The sequence below is a fragment of the Schistocerca americana genome, chromosome X (assembly GCF_021461395.2).
Source record: "Schistocerca americana isolate TAMUIC-IGC-003095 chromosome X, iqSchAmer2.1, whole genome shotgun sequence".
NCBI lineage: Eukaryota > Metazoa > Arthropoda > Insecta > Orthoptera > Acrididae > Schistocerca > Schistocerca americana.
Genome location: NC_060130.1, coordinates 256,181,372 through 256,208,528, shown reverse-complemented (window position 1 = coordinate 256,208,528; position 27,157 = coordinate 256,181,372). Strand labels below are relative to the sequence as shown.

The following is a 27,157-nucleotide window of genomic DNA, read 5'->3' as shown; positions in this document are numbered from 1 at the left end:
CTCTGGAATTGATGTGATGTTTAATTCTAGCAAATACTGGAACCACCTCCTCTTCTTGGCATCTCAGCAGGAAACAGAGAGGACTGATCATTCTCACCTTCCTTTGTCAAAGCTTATCCAACTTTCTTATATTCAGACACATTTCCTCCCTGTAAAATCTCCTAACATAATTCTTCTGGATTTTCCAGTAAGGTGTTGTCATGTTGAACAATCAGGTTTCTGCAGGTTATTTGCATCTTTCTTACACAATATTTCAACTGTGTGACTCGCAGTCTTCTTCAGGTGGAATAAGTCTGGTATTTATGCCTGTGTTGTGCTAGATGCTCTGTCTGTGGTCCATACCATGTCGTGCTCTGTCCATGGTATGCGCCAACCAGTAGTAGTGACTGTAATGTTTCCTTCTAGCCGCAGCTGTTCCAAATGCTGAGCACACACTTTGTGGTTATTATCCATTGCCAATCTTGCTGTATGAAGTTTTGAGTGATGTCTAAGCTGCACTAGACATTTTATCATCTGACTATCATCATTTAAGCTGTCCTGTGATCTAGGACGTACTGTTACTGTGGTGTGCCATGTCGGGCATTCTTTATGAGATCCGTGCCTGCTAGGAGTGGCTGCAGTGTTATTTTCAGGCCACTGATGTTCAGATTGCTGCTTGAAACTCAGTACAATGTTCTCAGGTATTGGTCTGTCATCTGCGGTACCATTTCACATGCATCCTTTGTTACATGCACTGGGCTGTTTTCTCTTGCTCCATCTTCATACTTGTGTCCGGTGGGGCCTGGATGTTGCCTCTGTTGTGTCTTCAGAAAATGAAGTGCTGGGTTCCAGGCAGAACTCAGCTGGAAATCATTGTCATGGTTAATTAGATTCTCCATGACCTTAATCTCAATAGATTCTTTGAGGTCACTGTCCAAGTATCTCGATGCTTGTGTTGGAATCTTGGCATCATTAGAGCCCATAGAATCACTGAATTCTAAACAATGCTTGGCAAACACTGGCTTGGTTGCCAGTCTCAGTCTGGTGTGTCGCCGCGTTTGTTGGACCTAATGTCAGCTTCATACAACAAGATTGACAACAGATAATAACCACAAAGTACGTGCACAGCATTTTGAACAGCAACTGATAGAAGAAAACACTATAGTTGTTGCTGTTGGTCAACACATACCACGAGCAGAGCACGTGACATAGTGCGGACCACAGACAGTGTGTCTAGCACAACACAGGCATAAATGCCAGACTCATTCCACACTGGAATCGGTACTGAACAGCACCTGAAGAAGGCTGCGAGTCACACAGTTGAAGTATCATGCAAGAAAGATGCAAATAACCAGCAGAAACCTGCTTGTTCAACATGACAAATCTGTTCTTGTACATAATACACATTTTAATGCATTTCATGCTTTAAGTATTCTAAAAAGTGTGCCTATGATTAAAATATGTGGTTGATCAGGACTGAAAGGAAAAAATACACTGTCACAGAAACATATAGTTGGAACGATGTGTAAACTAATGGTATTGTCCTAGTCCTGGCACTGACAGTGTGCAGTCACCCTCTTGGCCGCTTCTGTGATGTGCTGCAAACAGACATGTGCAAGTCACCCTCATGGACAGAGTGCCTTGCGGGGAGCCCCCTCACCTATCCAAGCACAGCACATGTTTCCGCTGAACATTTTAAAACAGGTGGTCGTAGTGAATTAATACAACCATGATAACATAAAGAAAATTTTACACTGAGGTGACAAAAGTCATGGGATAGTTGAATGCACATATAAAGATGGCAGTAGTATCATGTACACAAGGTATAAAAGGGCAACGCATTGGCGGAGCTGTCATTTGTACTGAAGTGATTCATGTGAAAATGTTTCCGACGTGATTGTGGCCGTGCAACAGGAATTAGCAGGCTTTGAATGCAGAATGGTAGTTGGAGCTAGAGGCATGAGACATTCAATTTTTTTAAATCATTAGGGAATTCAATATTTTGAGATCTACAGTGTCAAGAGTGTGCTGAGAATACCAAATTTCAGGCATTACTTCTCACCGCAGAGGACACTGGCAGATGCTCTTTACTTAATGACTGAGAGCAGCGGTGTTCACGTAGAGTTGTCAGTGCAAACAGACAATCGGCACTGTGTAAAATAACCACAGAAATCAATGTGGGATGTACGAAGAACAAATTGACATTAATGGGCTGTAGCAGCAGACGACTGATGTGAGTGCCTGTGCTAACAGCATGATATCACATGCAGCACCTCTTCTGGGCTTGTGATTTGATTGGTTAGATCCTAGATGATTGGAAAATCGTAGCTTGGTCATATGAGTCCCAATTTCAATTGGGAAGAGCTGATGGTAGGGTTCGAGTGTGGTGCAGACCCCGTGAAGCAATGGACCCAAGTTGTTATCAAGGCGCTGTGCAAGGTGGTGGTGTCTCCATAATGGTATGGGCTGTGTTTACATGGAATGGACTGATCATTGACTGGAAATGGTTATGTTTGGCTCTTTGGAGTCCATTTGCAGCCATTCATGTATTTCACGTTCCCAAACTATGATGGAATTATTATGGGTGAGAATGCATGGTGTCACCAGGGCACAATTGGTTTGAAGAACATTCTGGTCACTTTCAGCGAATGCTTTGGCCACCCAGAGCTCCCGACATGAGTCCTATCGAAAATTTATGGGACATACTTGAGAGGTCAGTTCGTGCGCAAAATCCTGCACCGGCAACGCTTTTGCAGTTATGGACAGCTATAGAGGCAGCATGGCTCAGTATTTATGCATTTTCTTCCAACAGTTTGTTGGGACCATGCCACATCGAGTTGCTGCACAATGCCCAGAAAAAGAAGGTTTGGTACTGTATTAGGTGGTATCCTGTGACTTCTGTCACCTCAGTGTATAGTAAGATAAAGAAAAAGGGAATAAAGCAAAAGGCAGAGATCACCTCACAATGCAGAATAAAAACATAAAAAATATGTATCTGTGACATATAGTTGAAAAACTTTCAGCAAAATTAAGAGATGCTTTTGTAAAACAAATGTAAAATAGATTTCCGATCTAATAATGTACTAAAATTCAGGCTGTTGCATAAAATTGGTAAGAGTAGAAATAGATTTTGAAATTCAAAACTTGATTCAGGGAGCACACATACTCCTAAAATAAAACCGTTTTTGTGATGCATGTGGCAACATAGAAGTGCTCTTTCTTGAACGTTGGTCATAACTTGGACATCTTACACAGAGTGCAAAATGGACAGTTCCTGAATGTCTTAGAACAACTCTAAATTTTCTGTAACTAAAAACAAAATCCAGAACTAACACTGAATTAACAGAGTGAATTATATTGTAAAGCTTATTTCAATAGTTGTGAGAGACTTATCAGGGTAATGGTGGTTGCTTGTGAATCTCCATACTGATTTGTGAGGGGGAAGGAGGTGGGGGGTGGTATGGTGTGACAGAGGAAACATATTTACTGTGTTTGGATTTGTGAGGGGCCGTCTCCTGTGACGCCATCTCCCATGCCGGTGGCTAATGGCGACTGTTCACAGCACAACATGTAAGAAGTGGTCCCAGAGGGAGTGAGCTATGATGGCTTACAGCAACACCATCAGTTTGGACATCATATGCTGTTCTTATTGTAGCTTTTTGTGACTCTGTCTTTTGTGACTCTTTCTTAAACCTCTGATCACCCACATTTTTATTTATGGTTACACCTTTTAGTATTCTTAAAGCATGTAATGCAAACAAAAACATATATAATGTTTGCCATCTATATTACAGAGCAATTACCCTGGAACCCAGTACCAGATTCAAGCTGCCTATCTGACAGCTTCTGGGGCAGCAAACATTTATTTTCAATATTTCACCTAATTATTGACCAAATTAAAAAATTTAAAATGCTGTCATAATCTACACATTAAGAGTTATCACCTTACATTAAAAGTTTAACACAATAAGACAAGAATTACTGTTAGAATCTGTGTGTTTGTCTTGAGATGGTGTAACTGACGGTACACAAAGACTCAGATGACTTCCAAACAAGTGTACGCACAATTTTGAACCTTTATCAAACTTTTTGCTTACTAACCCCCCCTTCCCCCTGGTAAAATGATGAAAGGAAGGAAGTTTATCACTTACTACATTTTCGTTGTTCATGCAGTCAGGGTGTATACGGCCCGGGACAACCGGGAGATCCGGGAAAAACATGGGAATTTTTTCATCCGGGAGAAAACCCGGAAAAACTCCGGAATTTTTCATTGTTTTAGTTTTCAGTTAAATTTTTGTAGTTTTTACTGGTATGAATGGATACTCTAACAAAGGATATTACTGTATGCTGCAACTGCAGAGTAATACTGCAACAATAAAACGTGAATGAGAAAAAAAAAGAAAATAAAACATAAATCGCAAAGGAAATGTGCCATATACAACAACAAAACACAGTGCTCATACAAGCGGTTGCCAACAGCAAAAAGTGTCCTAGGCTTTAGGAAGACTATGCAATGCTTCACAAGAACAAATTGCCTCCAATGAGCGTTACATCACAACTGTTTAGATTCGTTTTAGCAGTTATGAGGGGGCTCATGCGCATGCGCAGTTGAGTGGCGTATGAGTAGTACTTTCTCCCGTTTCTGGCTACAGAAATGGGCTGTTGGCTGTGCAAACAGTCGCAGCAAGCAGCTAGATGCATCCGGGAAAAGTTTTAGTGCCACGCCCAAGCTGCCAGATTCACGCATGCGCAACAGGCCGGATGTATGAGGGAGGGGGGGCGCCAAATTCATGTTCTTGAGGAGAAAAAAAACCTTCTTTCCCAAAGCGCCTAGCATCCAGCGCACATTGGTCTATCGATTACTCATATGATTTTGATGCGCATCCCTGTCGGTTTCTGAACACCCTCTGTAAGTTGATTTCTGAATGAATCATAAACCGTGCGGGGTAGCTGTGTGGTCTGAGGCGACTTTTCACGGTTCACGCGGCTCCCTCTGTCGGAGGTTCAAGGTAGTTTAAGTAGTGTGTAAGCCTAGGGACCGATGACATCAACAGTTTGGTCCCATAGTTAAATAAATAAAAAAAAGATAAGTTGATTTTTGAATGGGTGCATAGCGTTCGTGATGTCTCTGTCAGGGGAATCGTCGTCGCATTTAGAAATAAACTTTCCTGCAGGCAAAAGGGGACCGGGCTATACAAGCTGAGCGGAGTAAACCCGAACGAGTGAATGCCAATTGCTGTCTGATTATGTTGTTGATTGGGTTTGCGAATGATCAGTGTTGTTATAATTACTAGAGAAACCCATAGATTCAGACTACCAGAGTGGAAATAAATGACTAACATGAATAACGGTTAAGAAAGATTATGTATTTTCTTCTCGGAGTAACCAGGAAAATGAAATTTTGTTAGAAATTTTTTGGCCAGGCCACTACACTAGTAAGGGCCAGTTGTACAGTCCCCGTCTAGCAGCCGCTTAAGTTCTATTCTGGAAGTAGCGCAGAAAATGGTTTGTACGAACATAACAATGCCTAACTGGAGAATAATCAGGAATAACTAAACCGGTGATTCTGGCAGGGTTAGTGAAATTAACCGGCGAATAAGTTTTGACAAAGGCAGGAATAGTTCGAGAATTAGTCATGACAAGACTGTTTGTTGGAACGAGGAAGGAGAAGAAACGGGGACATCACACAAATTAGTGAAGAATATGACGATTCCAAATTTATATAAAAATCTCGTACTACTCATTTTTGATCTCGTGCTCGAGAAGCGTTACTTCCAAAGTAAATTTCCTTTTACGCAAGTTGAACTATATGCGAGGATGTACGATGAATTTCTTAAATCACAGAGCATTTGATGATGAACCATTTAGAAGTATTTCGAGCCCAGAAGATCAGACATTCATGTCATTATTATGAGCAAATTGATGTTGTGCTATGGGAAACACTCTCTCCTCTGTGGTACCTAATTTATTTGTGGAAAACTCTGAATACAAGTCACTGGACTCTGTTAAAAATTTTACTGGCACGTTTGTGTGATATGTCTTAAAGTGTAACACGCGCAAAAAATGTCAACATTATATATGAAAGCTTAACTTCTGTTGCAGCTTATTAAACTTAGAGACCAATATTATATGTGAAAGCTTTGCTTTTCTTGTAGCAACACTGTATATTAATTTAAAACATTAATTTTCCTTGTTTGTGTATCCGCGCTACTTAACAGTGATGTTGCTACTGGCTGACCACATCACGTGTTCTATGCTGTGAATATCTGCTGTCATCGGCTGGTGGGATCACGTGACGTGGGCTATGACTGACTTACAAAAGCGCATCACAATCTCGATTTCAGTGGTTCGGAAAGTAAAATGCGGGGTATTGGTTGAATTTGAATTTATACTTTCTTAATGTGAAAATATGCAGTGTACATGTTGCTGCTCATTTAAAATCTTTTGAAAAGGAGTTTTCTTCCATGAGTTTCGTTTTCTAAAGTGCTGGGAAATTCTACGCCCGTGTATAAAAATATAACCATTCAAAGGATTGATAAGTTTTACAATTCCGAAGAAAATATACTGTCACTTAATAACACGGAAAAAGTGTGTTTTCATCCAGGACAAAGTGTATTTTTAACCGGGAAATCCGGTAATTTTTTTTCCTTGTCCACGTATACACCCTGTGCAGTAAAACTTCAGCATCAGACAAGATGTTTTTTTAGTATATAACTTCTTTAAACTTACAGACAGTACCACAAATACTATTGAATGTACTTGGGAAATTATGTCATTGTACAACACACTGTTCAAGAGATATGCTGGCATAAACATTGAGATAAGTGGAAGAACTTGCTTTTGCATAAAATGGTGGCCAAATTACCTAGACTGCATTTAAACAGTGTTTCATAATGAGAGCACTTAATGACTTCCAACAAACTTTAAGCATAATTTCAAACCTCTCATTAATTTTTCTTGCTTACATACTTAATGTCAAATGCTTAATACACTAACTCATTTGTAAAGTAATCAGATGTTTGAAGCTGTTTTATGCAGAGGATGTTCGATTCTTTAAAGAACGGTTTTTTTCTGATAATAATAGGTTTCCTCAACACAAGATTTTAAATTTTAGTGTATTCTTAGGAAATGTTTTGGAAGTGTTTATAATTTATTTGTAACATGTCTACCAGACAAAATACAGGAGTTCGGTTTTAAACTCTGATGCCACCAAATAGCAGTTGCGTAGTGGACTTGTATTAACAGTGTGAATGCTATCACACTATCGTATTGTTCTATAACGTAACATGCAAATTGCTAGTAGAAATTCAAGGGTTACTGTTTGTTAGAGATATAGTTAAAGCAGGGCTGTCTATCTTATGTAGTGATTAGTTATTTTATTTTTCTTATCTGTACAGATTAGAAGATGGCACTGAAACTGGTCATAAAATTATAAAGATATGCAATCTGGACAGACAATAGAATTAATCGTAAAAGGGAATGGTTCAGTCTGACATGTTTAAACCTGTTGTGAAATTTTTCACACATGTAGAATACACTGAACAGAATGCACTGTCAAAAGTTTAGCTGCTAAGGTGCACTGCAAGTATTTAAAAAGATTGTTAAAGTTACTCATTCTTGCTGCACGAAGAACCGCTTATAGCAGCAGTTTGTACACTCCTGCCTAGTGTGCAAATTGGCAAATAAGCTGACGCAGCCACGACAGAAGAACATAGCACCCCATAGCATGAAGTCCAAAATTTTAAGCTTTTAAACTGTACCAGAAATGTCTCAAATAATTAATTTTTTGAATAACTTGTAGTTAATATTGACAGCTAAACCACTGCAGAAGTAATTGTTATGCATATGAGTAGCAAAGGAAAGAAAATCAATGCAGTTATGACATTACGTTCCTGATGACTACCATTAGTAAGACTTTTAATTTGTTGACATGAAATATTTTATACCAATTCCTGTAGCACAGGTCTTATGATAATTGTTGAATAATGTATATTTTACTAAAAATTAAACAGTTTCATATTCATTCTTTGTAGCCATCACAAAAATGCGAAGTGCCTATTGGATGATGAAATAAACATTCTCCTTGCACTAGGCACACCTGGTAAAAGATAAATTAAAACATTCAGGCATTTCAGGGTAATTGCTAGTTTTGTTTAACAGAGTTGGCATAGATAAGAAATGGTCATGGTCATTGTTCTACATTTTGTGTTGCACACCAAATGTACTTGATCAAATCTGGAGACTGTGGTGATGCAAACTGACAATGCACAAATGACAGAAATTCAACAGTACTGCTTCGCCAATAAGCTAGAAAGACAAAAAGCTACCGGAAATTATATTCTCTGACAGTTTTCTGAAAAATATTTTACACAGTCGCAAAAATTTCTGTACTGAGAGGTTGAAGTACACTACTAGTTCTGGATGGAGCCTGAATTACATTAACAGTCTTTTCACCATTCTAAAAACATAGGTGTTATCATGTCCAGAACAAGAGTGCAACAAAAGCAATGAATTATTTTCTGCAGCTGGTAAGATGATGTTTCGGATGTAATATTGAAAATTATTCTCCTGCAATTTTCCAGGTTTTCCTGTGCCAATTAAAAGATTGAAACTAACCATTCCTTTCTTTAATTTTTGGCCCTAATTTTCTTTGAGGTTCCTGAAGATAGATATAAAGCTGCAGAAACATTAATCCACAGATGGTTATCACTGTCATTGTGGTAAACGAATGTGTCATAACATTCATCGACTGCACAAACAACTCTGTCTTTTTTCACTTGAAATGAGAAGTTCGGTTTTCACACCGTTCTTGCATGAATTTGACTGATTGTCTGTACACACAGCACTTTAGGAGATAACAAGAAGCTTTGTATTGAGGTTAGCTACAAATTTCTCTATAGTATGACCTATTAACGGCATGTCCTGTACACGTTTACTTGATGTAAACTTTGTAATTTTGCTACTTCCTTTCCATATAATTTCCCAAATCTGTTTAACCAAGTCGAAGAAACATGGAAATCTGTAACATTCATGTGACTTGCAATTCAAAGGGCCCTTGATAACGGTGCATTGACTCTCACAAGCAGTTCTAAATATTTCAAATAGTTTTTCATTAACACTTTTGCAAGTTTCATTTTGGCATATATTTCGTACGTCATGTATATCTTTCTTCCATTCATACAATTCACGTTCACATTTTATGAAACAAAACTGGCTTTGTATGCTGCTTAACTTTATACGTGTGCTGCCTCCTTTGTTTAAACAAAAGCTTTACAGCCTTTTCTTTGTCACTGAAAGCTAGTACTGCACATATTCTGTGGAATAGGAAAGTACCAATTAGCACAACAATCAGGATTGGAACCACAATTGACGGAACTGACTGAATTATGTTTCTACAGTTTCTAATGAAACATGTGAACTATTGTGTCAGAGAAACTATCAGTGAAAACTGAAATTCACTTTACAAGTTACTACCACATTGTGCCATGTTATCTGATTATTGATGTCAACCAACACTATGCAGCTGTTGTGTTGTGCATGTGCTGTCTGCTACAGCTGCCCGACATGCTATGATTTTGGCAATTTTCAATTTTTTTTTTTTTTTTTTTTTTTTATATAGTATACTTACAGTGTGCCTCGGCAGCTAAAGTTTTGACATTGAGTTCCTTTCAGTATATTATTCCAATATAAAACATTTTGGGACAGATTTCAACATGTCAGATTGGACAGCTCCCTTGTTAATCAGTATTGTACAAGGTGTCATAGTTGTTGAAAATATCAGATTTTTTTCACAATAGAGAGGGGATTTCTAATTCTGGTTCTTCCTGTGGAATTTTGAACCCAAAATCATCCTTACTTTTGGACCATACAAGCTGATTCTTTTCAAACACTTATTTCCAGCAGATACTGCTGTCCTTCCTGTATTTTTCTTCTGTTTCAAGCTCATCATTTGCCAGCTACTTAAACTATACTCCATCACTTTCGTGCATCTACTACTAATATTTCTTGTGTTTCAGTTCTGTAATTTTTTTTAAAAAAGTTCTGAGCATTATCTCTCAATTCCATTTAGTTCTTCAGATTAATTGTTTCTAATTTGTAAGTACACTCTTGTGTGCATCATAAATTTGCTATATTTTTTATGTATCTACATTTACATTGATACTCTGCAAATCACACTTAAGTGCCTGGCAGAGGGTTCTTGGAACCACCTTCACAGTAATTCTCCATTATTCCACTGTCGAACAGCGTGCGGAAAAAATGAACACCTATATCTTTCCGTGTGAGCTCTGATTTCCCGTATTTTATTACAATGGTCATTTCTCCCTATGTAGATTGCCATGAACAAAATATTTTTGTATTCAGAGGAGAAAGTTGGTGATTGAAATTGATTCCGCCACAGCAAAAAATGCCTTTGTTTTATTGGTGTCCATCTCAAATTCTGTATCGTCTCCATTACACTCTCTCTCCTACTTCATGATAATACAAAACATGCTGCTCTTCGTTGTACTTTTTCGATGTACTCCATCAATCCTATCTTGTAAGGATCCCAGACTGTGCAGCAGTACTACAAAAGAGGACAAACAGGCATAGTGTAGGCAGTCTCTTTAGTAGATCTGTTACATTTTCTAAGTGTCCTGCCAATAAAACGCAGACTTTGGTTTGCCTTCCACACAACATTTTCTATGTTCGCAGTGGTAATTCCTAGGTATTTAGTTGAATTTATGGCCTTTAGATTAGACTGATTTATCGTGTAACTGAAGTTTAATAGTTTCCTTTTAGCGCTCATGTGGATGACTTCACACTTTTCATTAATTAGGATGAATTGCAAATTTTCACACCGTTCAGATATCTTTTCTAAATCATTTTGCGATTTGTTTTGATCTTCTTATTAGTTTACTAGACGATAAATAACATAATCATCTACAAACAATTTAATACAGCTGCTCAGAATGTCTCCTAAATCGTTTATATAGGTAAGGAACAGCAGAGGACCTTTAACACTATCTGGGGAACTCCATGAATCACTTCTGTCTTACTCAGTGACTTTCTGTTAATTACTATGAACTGTGACCTTTATGACATGAAATCATGAATCCAGTCACATTACTGAGACAATATTCTATAAACACACAATTTCACCACAAGCCACTTGTGTGGTAGAGTGTCAAAAGCCTTTTGGAAATCTAGAAATATGGAATCAATTTGAAATCCCCTGTCAGTATCAGTCAACACTTTGATTATATAAAGAGCTAGTTGTGTTTCACAAGAACAATGTTTTCTACATCCGTGTTTACTGTATGTCGATAGACTGTTCACTTCGAGGTGATTCGTAGTGTTTGATCACAATATATGTTCCAAAATCCTGCTGCATATCGACATTAATGATATGGGTCTGTAATTTAGTGGATTACTCCTGCTACCTTCATGAATATTGTTGTGTCCTGTGCAACTTTCCAGTCTTTGGGTACGGATCTTTCGTCAAGTGAGCAGTAGTATATGATTGTTAAGTATGAAGTTATTACATTAGCATACTCTGAAAGGAACCTAATTGGTACACGGTCTGGACCAGAAGACTTGCTTTTATTAACTGACTTAACTTGCTCCACTACTCTGAGGATATCTACTTCTAAGTTACTTATGTTGGCAGCTGTTATTGATTTGAATTCTGGGATATTTACTGTGTCTTCTTTGGTGAAGGAATTTCAAAAGGCTGTGTTTAGTAACTCTGTTTTCACAGCACTGTTGTTGATAGTGTTTCCACTACTATCATGCAGAGAAGAATTGACTGTGTCTTGCTGCTAGCATACTTTCCGTATGACCAGAATCTGTTTGTATTTTCTACCAGGCTTTGAGATAAGGTTTTGTTGTGGAAACTATTATAAGCATCTCGCATTGATGTCATCGCTAAATTATAAGCTTCTGTAGAAGATCGCCAGTCTTGGAGATTTTGCATTCTTTTAAATTTGGCGTGCTTTTTTCGTTGTTTCTGCAACAGTGTTCTGACCAGTTTTGTGTACCGGGGGGATCAGCTCTGTTGTTTGTTTGTTTATTTGGTATAAATCTCTCAATTGCTGTTGATACTATTTCTTTGAATTCAAGCATTTCTTTGAATGTAAGCATTCTTATTCTTTTGTGGAATAAGTTTGCATTTTATCTTCTAGAGGTAGTAGTTTCTGCATTGAACAAACTTTTATTCTGAATTTCTCATCATGCTTTTGCTTTGAAATGTCTACCGCTGTTTAGATACTTTCTCTCTTGATTTCTGAGTGAATATAAAATGTTGAAAATTAAATGACAGTACTCTCAAAAACGTATGTTTTTTTCTCTCTTGATTTCTGAGTGAATATAAAATGTTGAAAATTAAATGACAGTACTCTCAAAAACGTATGTTTTGAGGCATAAGTTGTTGGTGTGACATGTTGGGAAAGTGGTGCCTTTCATATCAGTGTATTACCTCAGAGATATTTAACATCACGGATGCTATGGTTTTGACTTTATGCGTTAGAAGTGCTGCTGTTGCATCATGTGACGACATGGCCCATGAGCTTAAATAGTATGTAAATCTGGCCCGTGGTTTACCAAAAGTTTCCCATGCTTGGTGTCTACCATATCTGTGGCCCAGGTGTGGTATTTTAGAGTGCTTTATTCCATTCTGAAAAATAAACTCAGTTTCTAAGTCAGTAATCTCTTTCTGAGCAAAAAATCTAGTGTCCTGGTGAGAATTCGTTCAGTTACGTGTATACAACTTTTTATCTTTTGGTGCTTTTGTACATGTGTATCTGCAAATAGTGTAAAATGTACTCTCTCAAACTGCTGTGGATAAGATTTGATGCTTTGTTTAGATAGTGGTCTGTTGTTTCACTTCACTTGTTGATGCCAGAGACTTTGCTTTTTTCCTTGCATCATGCAGAGACATCTGAATTTCTTGTCATATGTAACACACTGATTCCATTATCACTTATAATGTTTAACCATTGTCTTATTTGTGAGAAATAATGGCAGTTAATGTTATTCTACACATATTTCACTTTTACACAATGAATCTTTAACTCTGTAGCAGATCGTTCATTGCTTTTAAACTTATTGACAGATTAAAACTGTGTTCAAGTCCGGAACTCAAACCTGGAATATTTCAGTCCTCTTAATGACTGAGCTATCCAGGCAGCTGCCCTCCAAGTTTCAATGCTGGCAGTGCCTGTCTTCTATTTTTCAAACTTCACAGAAGTTTTCGTGCATATCTTTCTTGACTAGTTGTCCTGGAAGGAAGGCTGTCGTGGAGAAATGGAATAGCCACAACCTAGCGGTTTTTTTCAGCTGCGAATGAAGAGTATTAACATCAGTCTTTCCCATCTATAATGAATAGTTCAGTTATTTAAATGTCAGTGACCGTAGAAAATACATTTTGGTATTTCCAGTTGGGTTGAAGGTTTCATTACCCTCAAAATGTACTGTCTCATCAGCCAAAAATGTATCGTCTAGTGTCCTGTTCTGGTTAGTCCATACATGCATAACATTTACCAATTTTTCCAACAATAATTTAATATGTTTATTTGGATTGTGAGTTAAGAAATGTGTTACAAATCTTTAAACAAGTCTTCTTTGTGAAGCTTTTTGTTAAAATTAATTAGTATGACTATGTCTTTGTTTCTTTCTAACATGTTGTGTTTCTGTTTGTTACATGTTGTTCTGCTGCATTCACCAGACCTGTGAGGTAAGCATCTACTTCTAAATTTATGGAATTTATCCAGCAGTACATTACTATTTGTATGATGCCTCTATTGTGTCACAAAAGATTGCTAGTTTTATGCCAGTTATGTCAAGCCTTAAATTGACTTGTAGAGACTTAGACTATAGGTGCTTTTTTTCCTCCAATCATTAACCCGTTTTGAAACAGAAGATTGAGAGAGGAATTTCTGTGACGGGTTATTGTTCTTAAGCAAATTATTAGTTACCTTTCCTTCAAGTATTTGTAAGGCACTAGCAGTGTTGAGTTTTAATTGCTAATGTTGTTTTCTGACTACTCTACTCTACCTTCTTCCAGTTCTGTTACACATTAGGTTGGTGCATAAGTTTGTAGTATTTTTGTTTTGCTTGTTGGTGTTCCATTTGCTATGGGTTATTTATCGACAGTCATTTTTTATTTGTAGTTCACTGTTGCTATTTGAGCTCACATATTGTCATTTTGTCATTTGGATATAGTGATTGAAGCTGTGGGTGCTAGAAAATGAAGTGCCAAGCAGAGAAATCGGAACATTTGCGACATATTCTTCTGTTTGAAATCAGTAGAGGGGTGACAGCAGCAGAGGCAGCCAGAAATGTGAGCGCCGTTTATGGGGATAATGCCATTGGACAGAGCACAGCAAGAAAATGGTTTTCATGTTTCAGTGAGAAATGTTTTGATATTAGTTACTCTCCACATTCAGGAAGACCTTCGGTGTTTGATGAAGAGCATTTAAAAACATCAATCCATAATGATCCACATCATTGTACTCGAGAACTGGCGTATGTGATGAACTGTGATCATTCCACCTTTGTGCGAGATTTGCATGCAATGGGGAAGCTTGAAAAACGTGGTATATGGGTACTGCATGCTCTAAGCCACAATCACAAAAATCAGTGGGTGGCCATATGTGCATCTCTTCTTGCTCATCATCAATTGGCTCATGAACAGCATTGACCAATCCTACCCTGTATCATTACTGATTACTAGAAATGGTGTATTTATGCTAACATAAGGAAAAGAAAGAATGGTTGACCCCAAATAAAGCAGCAACTTCCCGTACAGAGAACTGCACGCATTCTCAAAAGGCAATGTCTTGTATGTAGCGGAAGAGCACTGGTGTGGTGTACTATGAATTGCTTTCCCAAGGTGTAACCATTGCTGCTGACATTTATTGTCAACAACTGAAATGTCTTGCAGACACAATCCAAGATTAACGAGCAGAAGACTGCAAGAAGTGATGTTAACTACACGGTAACACCCACCCACATTCTGCTAGACTGACAAAAAACACTATGGGAAGTCATTCCACACCCACCTTAAGCACCTGATCTTGCACCCTCAGATTTTCATCTTTACTGCTGTCTATCAAACAACCTTCGAGAAACTTCCTTTCCAGATAAAAATGCACTCCAAATATTTCTCAGTGAGTTATTTGCCTCAAGACACATGGTTTTTACAGTCATGGAATCGAAAAGTTACCCCAGCATTGGCAGACTGTTGTAAATAGTGATGGAGACTATATTTTTTATGACTTAAATCCTTGTTATGTATATCTGCTCTGTTTATTAAACTTACGGAAAAATGCTATGAACTTTTGCACCAATCCAATAATTTATTACTGATAGTTGTATCATGGTCAGAAAATGATAGATTAGATAACCATTTAATCTCAATATGTGATGCACCCAATTACATTATCTTTGGCAATTGTTCATGATGTTTGTGTGATCATATGCAAGAAGCACTTCGGGTTTTGATTGATCATGTTCATTTCTTGTACAATATCCTCAGACAACCTAATACCACACCCCTTTGTGCTTTTTCTAGTTTGCTTATGCTCATGATGCTTTGGCTTCAGAAGAAAGTTTAATTTCTCAAATGGAAACACTGGAAGTGTAATGGCTGCAAAAGATATGTGAAGCTCAGAGGCATAGTTGGTTTTATGCTGTTCTTGATCTCCCTTATTTTGTAATGTTTCAAATGTGAAAAATGTTTTCTCTCCTTTTCATAACTTGAAATATCAGTTTGATTGCTGGTTTATTGGATGTATTCTCTGGCTCCAAAATACTTTGTGCATTGTTCTGTTAACTTGGTGTCATTTCCAGCTCGAATAGACTTGCTAATTCATTTACTGGTCCATATCAACTGGCACCCATTTTCTTATAAATTTATTTCTATGTTCTGTTTGTAGCGTTCTGTAGGCAGTGTTTATTAAAATGTTTTGGCATTTCCACTAATATCTTCCCTAGAGCAATTAATGTGTTGTAATTAGAGTATCACAGATCAATAAAAAATTCACATTGGATAAACCATAGTCCTTTGCTTCAGATTTTGTAGACTTAGCATCATCCTTCATGTCTTATACATCTTATGTTGGGCTTCCAGATAGTTCTTTAAACATTATTGACCCCCTTGGTAATTCTTATTAATGGAAGCAACATCTGACTTTCTGTGCAGTTTATTATTTCAGACTTTCATCAAGATGTATCAGTTGTCTATAACTAAATACATGTACAATTTGACATAACCAGAAAAGTCTTGTCCTCACGAGACTGTTTAAAACCAGTAAATAAAAGCAAAAAAACAGATAAACTTTAAATGAGAAGCATTTACTTCAAGAACTTTTTCTCTCCTACTTTAAATGGGAAGCATTTACTTCAAGAACTTTTTCTCTCCTCTGTTGCAGTCCCCAGAAGATGCTATAGTATTGCTCTCTACTTTTACCATGTACTTGTTGTTTATATATCTAGTATTTCAGTGATTCTTTTCTAAAGCCTCTGACTGTTTTTACCATCAGTAGCACTTGAGAAATACAGTGGAATTACAGTTAGATTGAGATTGTATATGATTTCTTTTAGTTTGGTACAATATTTGCATATTGCTTGTACTTGTCGCATTATTTGTCCATTTCCATTTAAATTCTGTAATAGTTCCACTTGCGTGTGTTCCTCAATGCTGTCATGCCACCCTGCTGTCTCTGAATGATTCCTAAATTTATGCAAAATTTACTGAGTGAACAAATAGACAATACAAAAAGGAATTAAAAGACATTAGCTGCCAGTGGGCATTGATTTATATCAATGGAGAAAGTTTAAAATTTGTGCTGGACAGGGTAGCCTGCTTACTAGGTAGATGCACTGACCACTATACCACCTGTAAACAGTGGTCACCACAACCACATGGACTACCCTAGGATGCCTCCTTTCAGACTCAAATTGTCAGCTTGTATCACACACTACTGTTGTACTGTCCCTACTCATTATCCTTATCATCATGGCATCTTGCTGATTCCTGTGGGAGTTTGAGATTGGTGTGCATCTGCAATGAAGGATTGTTGGCCCCATCATTTCCTTAATTATATGTGTGGTGCCTGTTCTTTTGGACTTTCTCAAAAGAGCAGATACCACATATATAACCCTGTAATGCTGTGGACACAATATCCATGGTCAAATAAAGTGGCAAAGAGTGCAAAACGCTGTTTACATACCCCAGTGCCATCAGTAGTTCATATGAAGGGAAAAAAGCAACAAGGGATGCTTACACCTCTGGACTTTTGTCTTTGAGTAAAATGAAAACAAGAGGTCCACAAGGAAACATTAACAACTCCTGAAGACATTAAATGCCATATACCATGGGCCAATGCTGCAGTATGTTCATATAAAATTCAATGTGCAGTAGTGTCAGTGTGGAATTACTTTATAGAATGTATCAATGGTTCAGGTCAACATTTTGAACATTTGATATGACAGTCTGATGATAGACACACAAACCATACGTGAGTTATGTGTTTGCTTACATTTGGTGCAGTAGAGCAGACATTTGTGGGACCTCTTCTCCTTACTGCAGGACAGGGGTTTGTGGAGCTGTTATCTCCTTCTTATTTTATTGTGTTCCAGATATGTTATGTTGTTGAGGTCCTCTTCAGAGCTCTTGCCAATTCCAGAGAAAAATGCATGTAGTTTAAAAAAATCAAAGTTGGTACCACAATTCAGTAACAGTAACTTCAAAAATTCTTCTGTATGTCACAAAATTTACCATATTCTGCACCAAACCTTACTGAAAACTGCACCTTGTTATATTTAATTGTTCTGGACATATTCTGCTTGACCTGTCTTAGCTATCTCACCATATATAAGTAAACCAGACAAAACATTAGCTGGTGCTGGTAATGCATTATATCCTTTTGGGTATGTAGTTTGGATGTCTTGTCTTGTTAGCACAAAATTTTAAAGACAAGCTATGTGTGGTGGTGGTTGGACTTTAGATTCAGCAATTCTGAGTTCTGTAACTGCCACATCTCCATGTGGAAGCCAGATTCAGCACAGTCTCTCATGATTATTTGCCCTGTCACAACTGAATCAACCACATAATGCTGCAACACTGTGGAGAAATCAAAGGAAATTCTTTTGGGCTGTGTAATAATATAAAGTAGACAGAAGAACTTCCTAATTCATGGAGTAAGGCAACTTTATTTTTCATCCTCTAACTAGGGAAGAACTGTACTTAGTATAGTGGTTAAAGAAATGTTACGTTAACAAACTATTGGTAAGTTCTTGGAACGAATGGTCAACCATCACCTAGCCTCATTACTACAGACTGGGGTACTCCATTACTCTCAGTGTGGGTTGAAGAGGTATTAATCCTCAGTCGACAAATGGATCTACACGGGAGACAAGTACACAATAGCTTTTCTTATGAGGATAGTATGTAATTGGCATATTTTTCTGTATTGAAAAGGCATACAACACTACATGGTGGCTCAGCTTCATCGATGAAGCTTCCAAAATAATCTACATATAATAATATGGTGCTTCACATTGCCATAGTTTCTTAGTTATTGGCTTGTTGCACCCTGTCTGGTGTGTACTAGCAGGAGAACAGTTTCCTTCAAAAGAACTATTCTAAATGTTAAAATCTTTTCGTTAATAGTATAACATCCACAGTAAGAAGCCCAATGCAGCAATCCTTATTTATGGGTGATTTTGCAATATTTTGTTTCTCCTCCAACAGCAACTTATGGGTTGTGAATGTAGAACATGGATGAAGTGGTTGAAATATAAACTGGTATTAGGATATCCGTGTGTTTGTGTGTGTGTGTGTGTGTGTGTGTGTGTGTGTGTGTGTGTGTGTGTGATTTATTCCAGATCCGTGTGGTTACCACACCTAAGAGACCTGAAAGCACTAGTTTTAAAACTTCTTAGCCATAAATATTGTGGAGTAGGCTTGCTCCAGTTTAAATGGCTTTGATCCTAGCTAGATTATGGGTACACAGTGTATGAATGAACCTCAAGTTTATCTATGGTGTCTCCTGTGAAAGAACTACGTTGACTGTAGGTGCCTACAGGACAAGTCCTATACCAGGGCTACTAGCTGAGACTGGGGAGCTGTCAGTTGTCATCCAATGGCTGCACATTGTGATGTGTGTGTTACATAGATTCATCAGTGTTCCAGAATCATGCCAAACCTTTGCTTGCCTTGCTGTTGTATCAGTTTTTGTTATTGAACAAGCCGAGATTTATTGAGGTACAGGAGAGTTAGTTTTTAACAGTACATTTTACAAAATATTAGATGAACATGAGAACCGTGTGGCAATATTCACGGATGGGTCTAAGCATCAGAACTCTTAGCTACTCTGCAATTTTCAAACAGTATATTTCCAAGAGCTATTTACCAAATGGCTATGCAGTAATTAATGTAGTTTTATATGTAGTAATGATATATATTCATGTTGTGAAATGCCTAGGCTCTTCTGACGCTCAGAGTACAACTCATTCTACGCAGCAGACATGCCCAGCAGCTTAAAAAAAGTTCAGAGCATCCAGGGCTCTTTTCTTCACTTACAAAGACTGTGGGAGGTAGTGTAATTCTGTTGGGTGTTAGGGCATATGGTAATTTAGAGAAATGATGTTGAAGATATAGCATGAATGAGGCCTGCATGACATGCTGTCACTTTTGTGTCAATGTGTAGAATCTGGTATCAATGGGAAGAAGGGTGGCTGGGAGTGATGAACAATAAGCTGTCACTGGTTAAGTACTCAGCTGTGATGTATTCCCTCCCAGCCACTCATTTGAGATAAAATCCTCTTCCTTCAGCTCAGCAAGGCAAATTTGATATTGCATGCGCTATGTCAGGGCATATAGCCCACAAGCAGACAGTACTGCACCACGAAGTCCCTATGTCTGAGGGTGCAGGGGCCATACATCTCTGGATTCCATCACTGCAACTCTGGGCATTTGCCACACCAACAGGTGGCATTGACATCGCTCGTAGCAGGCACAGCTAGTGCGGACCTATTGGCTTCCACCACATCACGTGCCCACAAATAGTTCACGAGCAATTCTTCCACATGTCACTACTCGAGCCATTGCCCAAATCTTATTCGGCAGTTGTAGCCAACGAAGAATCATCACCCTCTGTAGCTATATGGAGGTACTAGCAGACTTCCACCTGCCTATGCAGAGACTTGGCTTCGCAACGCTGGGACCTTTCGGACTTTTGTATCTCGGCTAGTAATTCTGATAGTGTTGAGAGACAGTTCCCATACTGACTAGTCGACATTGACTCGATGATAGCATTTGTGGCTTAGCCATTCTTAAATACACTTAAAGTTTAAGTCAAACTATCAGAGGTGCTTAGTAAGACAGACGTTGATAAACTATTTCTGATGTTCTTCTGAATTTATGCTCCAAGGAGAAGGAGGGTGAATTTATGTTGTTAGGAACACACCTTTTGTACATTGTTTACATGGGTTTTAGTTTTACACACCAAACCTGGTGTTGGTCACTTCAATTGGTGGCAAGGTTTTTCTGTCAATTTGGTTTGAACTCGTGCTGCACCCCAGTTAGACAGTGCTTTTATGTGCATTTTCCACGTATGTGGTGTGCTAATGTCAGATTTCTATTTCAGTATTTTCACAGCCCCTATGGACATGACTACTCACACATTATTGCTTCTGTAATACATGTTACAGGCATAGGAACTAGTGTTGGAGAAGATGGCAGCCATAACTACATCCCCCCCCCCTGTGAGTCTGGGGGTTAGAATAGGCCTGTTGTATTCCTGCCTGTTGTAAGAGGCGACTAAAAGGAGTTTCACACGTTTCGGCCTTTATATGATGATCCCCTGTAGGGTTTGACCTCGATTCTTCAAAATTTTCCTGAAGAGCGAGCCAGTTGGGGAAGGGCGCCTTACATGGTGCATGAGATCTTTAGCCCACTTTCTCATCGTCGCATTGCAGTCCCGCCCATTCTCCATCTCTTGGGCGAGGTCACCTTTCTGGGTGCGTTTTCCACAATGCACTATGCAGTGTTGTTTTTTGCATCGACGATGAACATGGACTTCTTTGCACCTGATATCCAACACGGTAGCCAGTCCGTTGTGGTGGGGCCACCATGTACCCTGTTGGTTGTAGCCCCCTGACCGCACAGGGATCGCTCTGCTGATGCCTGCATCGTTAACTCCCCACATATGCCAAGGAGTAGATGCCCATGCCTCTGGGGCATTGGGACTCCTGGCAACGGCCATCCTGTCAGGTGGCGTTTGCTGCGGCTGGGTGGTGCCCGTAGGGAGGGCCCCTGGTCAGAGTGGGTGGCATCAGGGCAGATGACAAGCTATGAAGCGTAGTCCATCATCTCTTGCTGGTGGTGAAACACCAGCAGTCTCTAAGTGTTCATGAGCTCAATTAAACACACAGAAGTATGACCCCAAATGGTTCCCCTCCCTGGCCACACAATGGTAGGAACGTCAGGCTAAGGATGGCAGCGGATCTTATTCGCATGGTACCTTGTATGTTCGAGAGCTGATGGGGAATCTTTCATGACGATGAAGCCTCAGTTTTTTGTTGACCTGTTAGAGGACAAGTTTGGGGAGGTGGAGGGCTTGTCCAAAATGAGATCTGGGTCAGTCTTGATCAAAACAGCATCCTCTGCCCAGTCACGGGTGTTACTCGCTTGTGACAAGCTGGGGGATGTTTCTGTAAGCATCTCGCCCCAAAAGAGCTTAAGTATGGTCCAAGGTATCATATTTCACAGGGACCTTCTTTTGTAGTGTGATGATGAGCTGCACACCAATTTAGTGCGACGAGGTGCACATTTTGTGCGGCGTGTCCACCGAGGTCCGAGGGATAATCAGGTTGCCACCGGTGCCTTCATCTTGGCCTTTGAGGGTGATACATTGCCCGAGAAGGTCAAGGTGATGGGCTACTGCTGTGATGTAAAGCCCTATATCCCTCCCCTGATGCGGTGCTTTAAGTGCTGGAAGTTCGACCATATGTCTTCCCGCTGTACTTCCAGCATCACATGTCGAGATTGCAGATGCCAATCACATCTCAATACTCCATGTGCCTCACCTCCCATCTGTGTCAACTGTGGAGAGTATCATTCGCCTTGCTTGCCAGACTGCAGGATTCTCCAGAAAGAAAGGAAAATCATGGAGTAAAAGATCTTGGACTGACTGACGTACACTGAGGCTAATTGGGAGGTCGTTCCAAGGCATGGCAGGCAGCAAAAGACGTCCCCGGAGGCTGGTCAGAAAGCCTCCCCGGTGCGTCTGACAAACAGGTTTCAGGTACTGTCTCTTGCTGAGCCAGATGCAGCTGCCTGCCTTGTTTCAGAGGATGATTCTCAGACTTCAAGGTCCGGGCAATCGCAGAGGGTGGGTTTATTGGTAGTTGGGAGCTCCAATGTTTGGCGCATAATGGGGCCTCTTAGGGATATGGCGGCTGAGGAGGGGAAGAAATCGAGTGTGCATTCCGGATGGAGTCATTCCTGCTGTGGAAAGGGTCCTTCCGGATGCCATGAAGAGCACAGGGTGCGGCCAGCTGCAGGTAGTGGCACATGTCGGCACTAATGACGTGTGTCGCTTTGGATCTGAGGAAATTCTCTCTGGATTCGAGCGGCTATCTGATTTGGTGAAGGCTGCCGGTCTTGCTTACGAGATGAAGGCAGAGCTCACCATCTGCAGCATCGTTGACAGAACCGACTGCGGACCTTTGGTGCAGAGCCAGGTGGAGGGTCTGAATCAGAGGCTCAGACGGTTTTGTGTTTTGCGACCGTGTTGGCTGCAGATTCCTTGACTTGCACTATAGGGTGGTGAGGTTTCGTCTTCCGCTGAATAGGTCAGGAGTTCACTACACTCAGCTGGCAGCTACACGGGTAGCGGAGGCTGTGTGGCATGGACTGGGTGGTTTTTTAGGTTAGAAGGCCTCGGGAAAGTACAGGGTGGGCTGCAATCTCAAAGGGTGCATGGCAAATACAGGACGTGCTTGGATCAAGGAACAGTTGGAATTGTAGTTGTAAATTGTTGTAGTTGTGCTGGAAAAGTCCCTGAGCTTCAAGTGCTAATAGAAAGCACAGAAGCTGAAATAGTTATAGGTACATAAAGCTGGCTAAAGCCTGAAATAAGTTCTGCAGAAATTTTTACGAAGTCTCAGACGATGTTCAGGAAAGATAGAATTGGTGGTGGAGTGTTAGTGTGTGTCTGTCAGTAGTGGTTTATCTTGTAGTGAAGTCGAAGTAGATACTCCGTGCAAATTGGTATGGGTGGAGGTTATACTTAACAGCAGCCGAACTAAGTTAATAATTAGCTCCTTCTACCGACCCCCAGACTCCGATGGTATAGTTGCTGAACAGTTCAGAGAAAATTTGAGTCTCGTAACAAATAAATACCCCACTCATACGGTTATAGTTGGTGGGGACTTCAACCTTCCCTCGATATGTTGGCAAAAATACTTGTTCAAAACTGGTGGTAGGCAGAAAACATCTTCCGAGGTTGTCCTAAATGCTTTCTCCGAAAATTATTTCGAGCAGTTAGTCCACGAACCCACGCGAATTGTAAATGGTTGCGAAAACACACTTGACCTCTTAGCCACAAACAATCCAGAGCTAATAGAGAGCATCATGACTGATACAGGGATTAGTGATCACAAGGTCGTTGTAGCTAGGCTCAATACCGTTTCTTCCAAATCCACCAGAAACAAACGCAAAATAATTTTATTTAAAAAAGCGGATAAAGTGTCACTAGAAGCCTTCCTAAGAGACAATCTCCATTCCTCCCGAACTGACTATGCAAATGTAGACGAGATGTGGCTCAAATTCAAAGATATAGTAGCAACAGCAATTGAGAGATTCATACCTCATAAACTGGTAAGAGGTGGAACTGATCCCTCATGGTACACAAAACAGGTCCGAACGCTGTTGCAGAGGCAACGGAAAAAGCATGCAAAGTTCAGAAGAACTCAAAATCCCGAAGATTGGCTAAAATTTACAGATGCGCGAAATTTGGCATGGACTTCAATGCGAGATGCTTTTAATAGGTTCCACAATGAAACATTGTCTCGAAATTTGGTAGAAAATCTGAAGAAATTCTGGTCGTATGTAAAGTACACAAGCGGCAAGATGCAGTCAATGCCTTCGCTGCGCAGTGCTGATGGTACTGTTACCGACGACTCTGCCGCTAAAGCAGAGTTATTGAACGCAGTTTTCCGAAATTCCTTCACCAGGGAAGACAAATGGAATATTCCAGAATTTAAAACACGAACAGCTGCTAGCATGAGTTTCTTAGAAGTAGATACCTTAGGGGTTGCGAAGCAACTCAAATCACTTGATACGGGAAAGTCTTCAGGTCCAGATTGTATACCGATTAGGTTCCTTTCAGATTACGCTGATACAATAGCTCCCTACTTAGCAATCATATACGACCGCTCACTCACCGATAGATCTGTACCTACAGATTGGAAAATTGCGCAGGTCGCACCAGTGTTTAAGAAGGGTAGTAGGAGTAATCCATTGAACTACAGGCCTATATCATTGACATCGGTTTGCAGTAGGGTTTTGGAGCATATACTGTATTCAAACATTATGAATCACCTTGAAGGGAACGATCTATTGATACGTAATCAGCATGGTTTCAGAAAACGTCGTTCTTGTGCAACGCAGCTAGCTCTTTATTCGCACGAAGTAATGGCCGCTATCGACAGGGGATCTCAAGTTGATTCCGTATTTCTAGATTTCCGGAAAGCTTTTGACACCATTCCTCACAAGCGACTTCTAATCAAGCTGTGGGCCTATGGGGTATCATCTCAGTTGTGCGACTGGATTCGTGATTTCCTGTAAGGAAGGTCGCAGTTTGTTGTAATAGACAGCAAATCATCGAGTAAAACTGAAGTGATATCAGGTGTTCCCCAGGGATGCGTCCTGGGACCTCTGCTGTTCCTGATCTATATAAATGACCTGGGTGACAAGCTGTGCTGTTCTCTTAGGTTGTTCGCAGATGATGCTGTAATTTACTGTCTAGTAAGGTCATCCGAAGACCAGTATCAGTTGCAAAGCGATTTAGAAAAGATTGCTGTATGGTGTGGCAGGTGGCAGTTGATGCTAAATAACGAAAAGTGTGAGGTGATCCACATGAGTTCCAAAAGAAATCCGTTGGAATTTGATTACTCGATAAATAATACAATTTCAAGGCTGTCAATTCAACTAAGTACCTGGGTATAAAAATTACGAACAACTTCAGTTGGAAAGACCACATAGATAATATTGTGGGGAAGGCGAGCCAAAGGTTGCGTTTCAGTGGCAGGACAGTTAGAAGATGCAACAAGTCCACTAAAGAGACAGCTTACACTACACTCGTTCGTCCTTTGTTAGAATATTGCTGCGCGGTGTGGGATCCTTACCAGGTGGGATTGACGGAGGACATCAAAAGGGTGCAAAAAAGGGCAGCTCGTTTTGTATTATCACATAATATGGGAGAGAGTGTGGCAGATATGATACGCTAGTTGGGATGGAAGTCATTAAACCAAAGATGTTTTTTGTCGCGGCGAGGTCTATTTACGAAATTTCAGTCACCAACTTTCTCTTCCGAATGCGAAAATATTTTGTTGAGCCCAACCTACATAGGTAGGAATGATCATCAAAATAAAATAAGAGAAATCAGAGCTCGAACAGAAAGGTTTAGGTGTTTGTTTTTCCCACGCGCTGTTCGGGAGTGGAATGGTTGAGAGATAGTATGATTGTGGTTCGATGAACCCTCTGCCAAGCACTTATATGTGAATTGCAGAGTAATCATGTAGATGTAGATGAAGAGAAAATTTGAACACCTGCATCCTGTGCGCATGAAATTGTCTTACGCTGCCGCTACAACAGTTGTGGCACCATCAGCTCCGCCAACCCAGGTCATCTCTCAGAGCCAGAAGACTACACCTGCCCCCTCTTGATTTGGGGGGGGGGGGCATTTCCCTCCCTGTTGCTCCTGCACCACCTACTTCGGGAGCAACAACACGCCCCCCCCTCCCAACCATCGGGGACGTCTGTCGCCACTCCTTAGCTGGAGAAGCGTAAATCTTCTTCGGCTTCTCTTGCTAGGAAGGGGTCCCTTGGGTCACTCCCTTCCCAGGTTCTGCTAGTGGGAAAGATGACACCCACCAGCGGCTGAAGAGCCAAAAAGCAGCTGGTCCGTAGGGCTTCATGCTCATCCTCAGTTCTAGAGACTGAGCCAGTGAAGTCCTCCCAGCCAGGGAAACCCAAGGAGCAGCGAGAGAAATCCAAAACGAAAACCCCTAAGACCAATGAAATTACCGTGGCACCCACACCACTGCCACCTACAAGCTCTGTGGCTGAAGATGGGGTGGAGATTTTGGCGTCCGCTGAGGACCTAGATCTCGCCAGACCCTCAGACACAATGGTTATAGACTGCTCGGGAGTAAGTCGGTGGCAGCAGGTGACTCTGAACGTAAATTACCTCACTGAATGTTCCATGCCTTCCTTGTCTCAAGATGACGCCATCCTCCAGTGGAATTGCGGCAGTTTTTTCCACCACTTGGCTGAGCTACGGCAACTGTTAAGCTTTACACCTGCGATCTGCATTGCCCTCCAGGAAATCTGGTTCCCTCCAATGTGGACCCCTGCCCTCCACGGCTATAAGGGATATTACAGAAACTGTAGTGACTATAATTGAGTGTCAGGAGGAATTTGCATTTATATCCTAAACTCAGTCTGTAGTGAACCTGTGCCTCTTCAAACCCCTCTAGAAGCTGTGGCTGTCAGAATAAGGACGATGCAGGAAATAACTGTCTGCAATGTATATCTTCCTCCAGATGGTGCAGTACCCCTGAATGTATTAGCTGCACTGGTTGATCAACTCCCTAAACCTTTCCTACTTTTGGAAGATTTTAACGTCCATAATCCCCTGTAGGGTGACACCATGCTTACTGGCGAAGACAGAGATGTCAAAACTTTACTATCTCAATTCGACCTCTGCGTTTTAAATACTGGGGCCGCCACACATTTCAGTGTGGCTCATGGTAGTTACTCGGCCATTGATTTATTACTTTGCAGCCCAGGACTTCTCCCATCTATTGACTGGAGAGCACATGATGACCTGTGTGGTAGTGACCACTTCCCTATTTTCTGTCACTGTCCCAGGGTCAGGCCCATGGACACCTGCCCAGGTGGGCTTTG

At 40.3% G+C, this 27,157-nt stretch overlaps 1 protein-coding gene across 1 annotated transcript in view; it reads left to right on the top strand.

Moving 5' to 3' along the window:
- The window catches only part of LOC124556790 (paired amphipathic helix protein Sin3b-like), a 289,392-nt gene that overhangs the window by 119,008 nt on the left and 143,227 nt on the right, over positions 1 to 27,157 (top strand). The window contains exon 7 of the mRNA XM_047130801.1: positions 13,682 to 13,690. Coding sequence (XP_046986757.1) covers positions 13,682 to 13,690 — 9 coding nt within the window. The remainder of the gene's footprint in view (positions 1 to 13,681; positions 13,691 to 27,157) is intronic.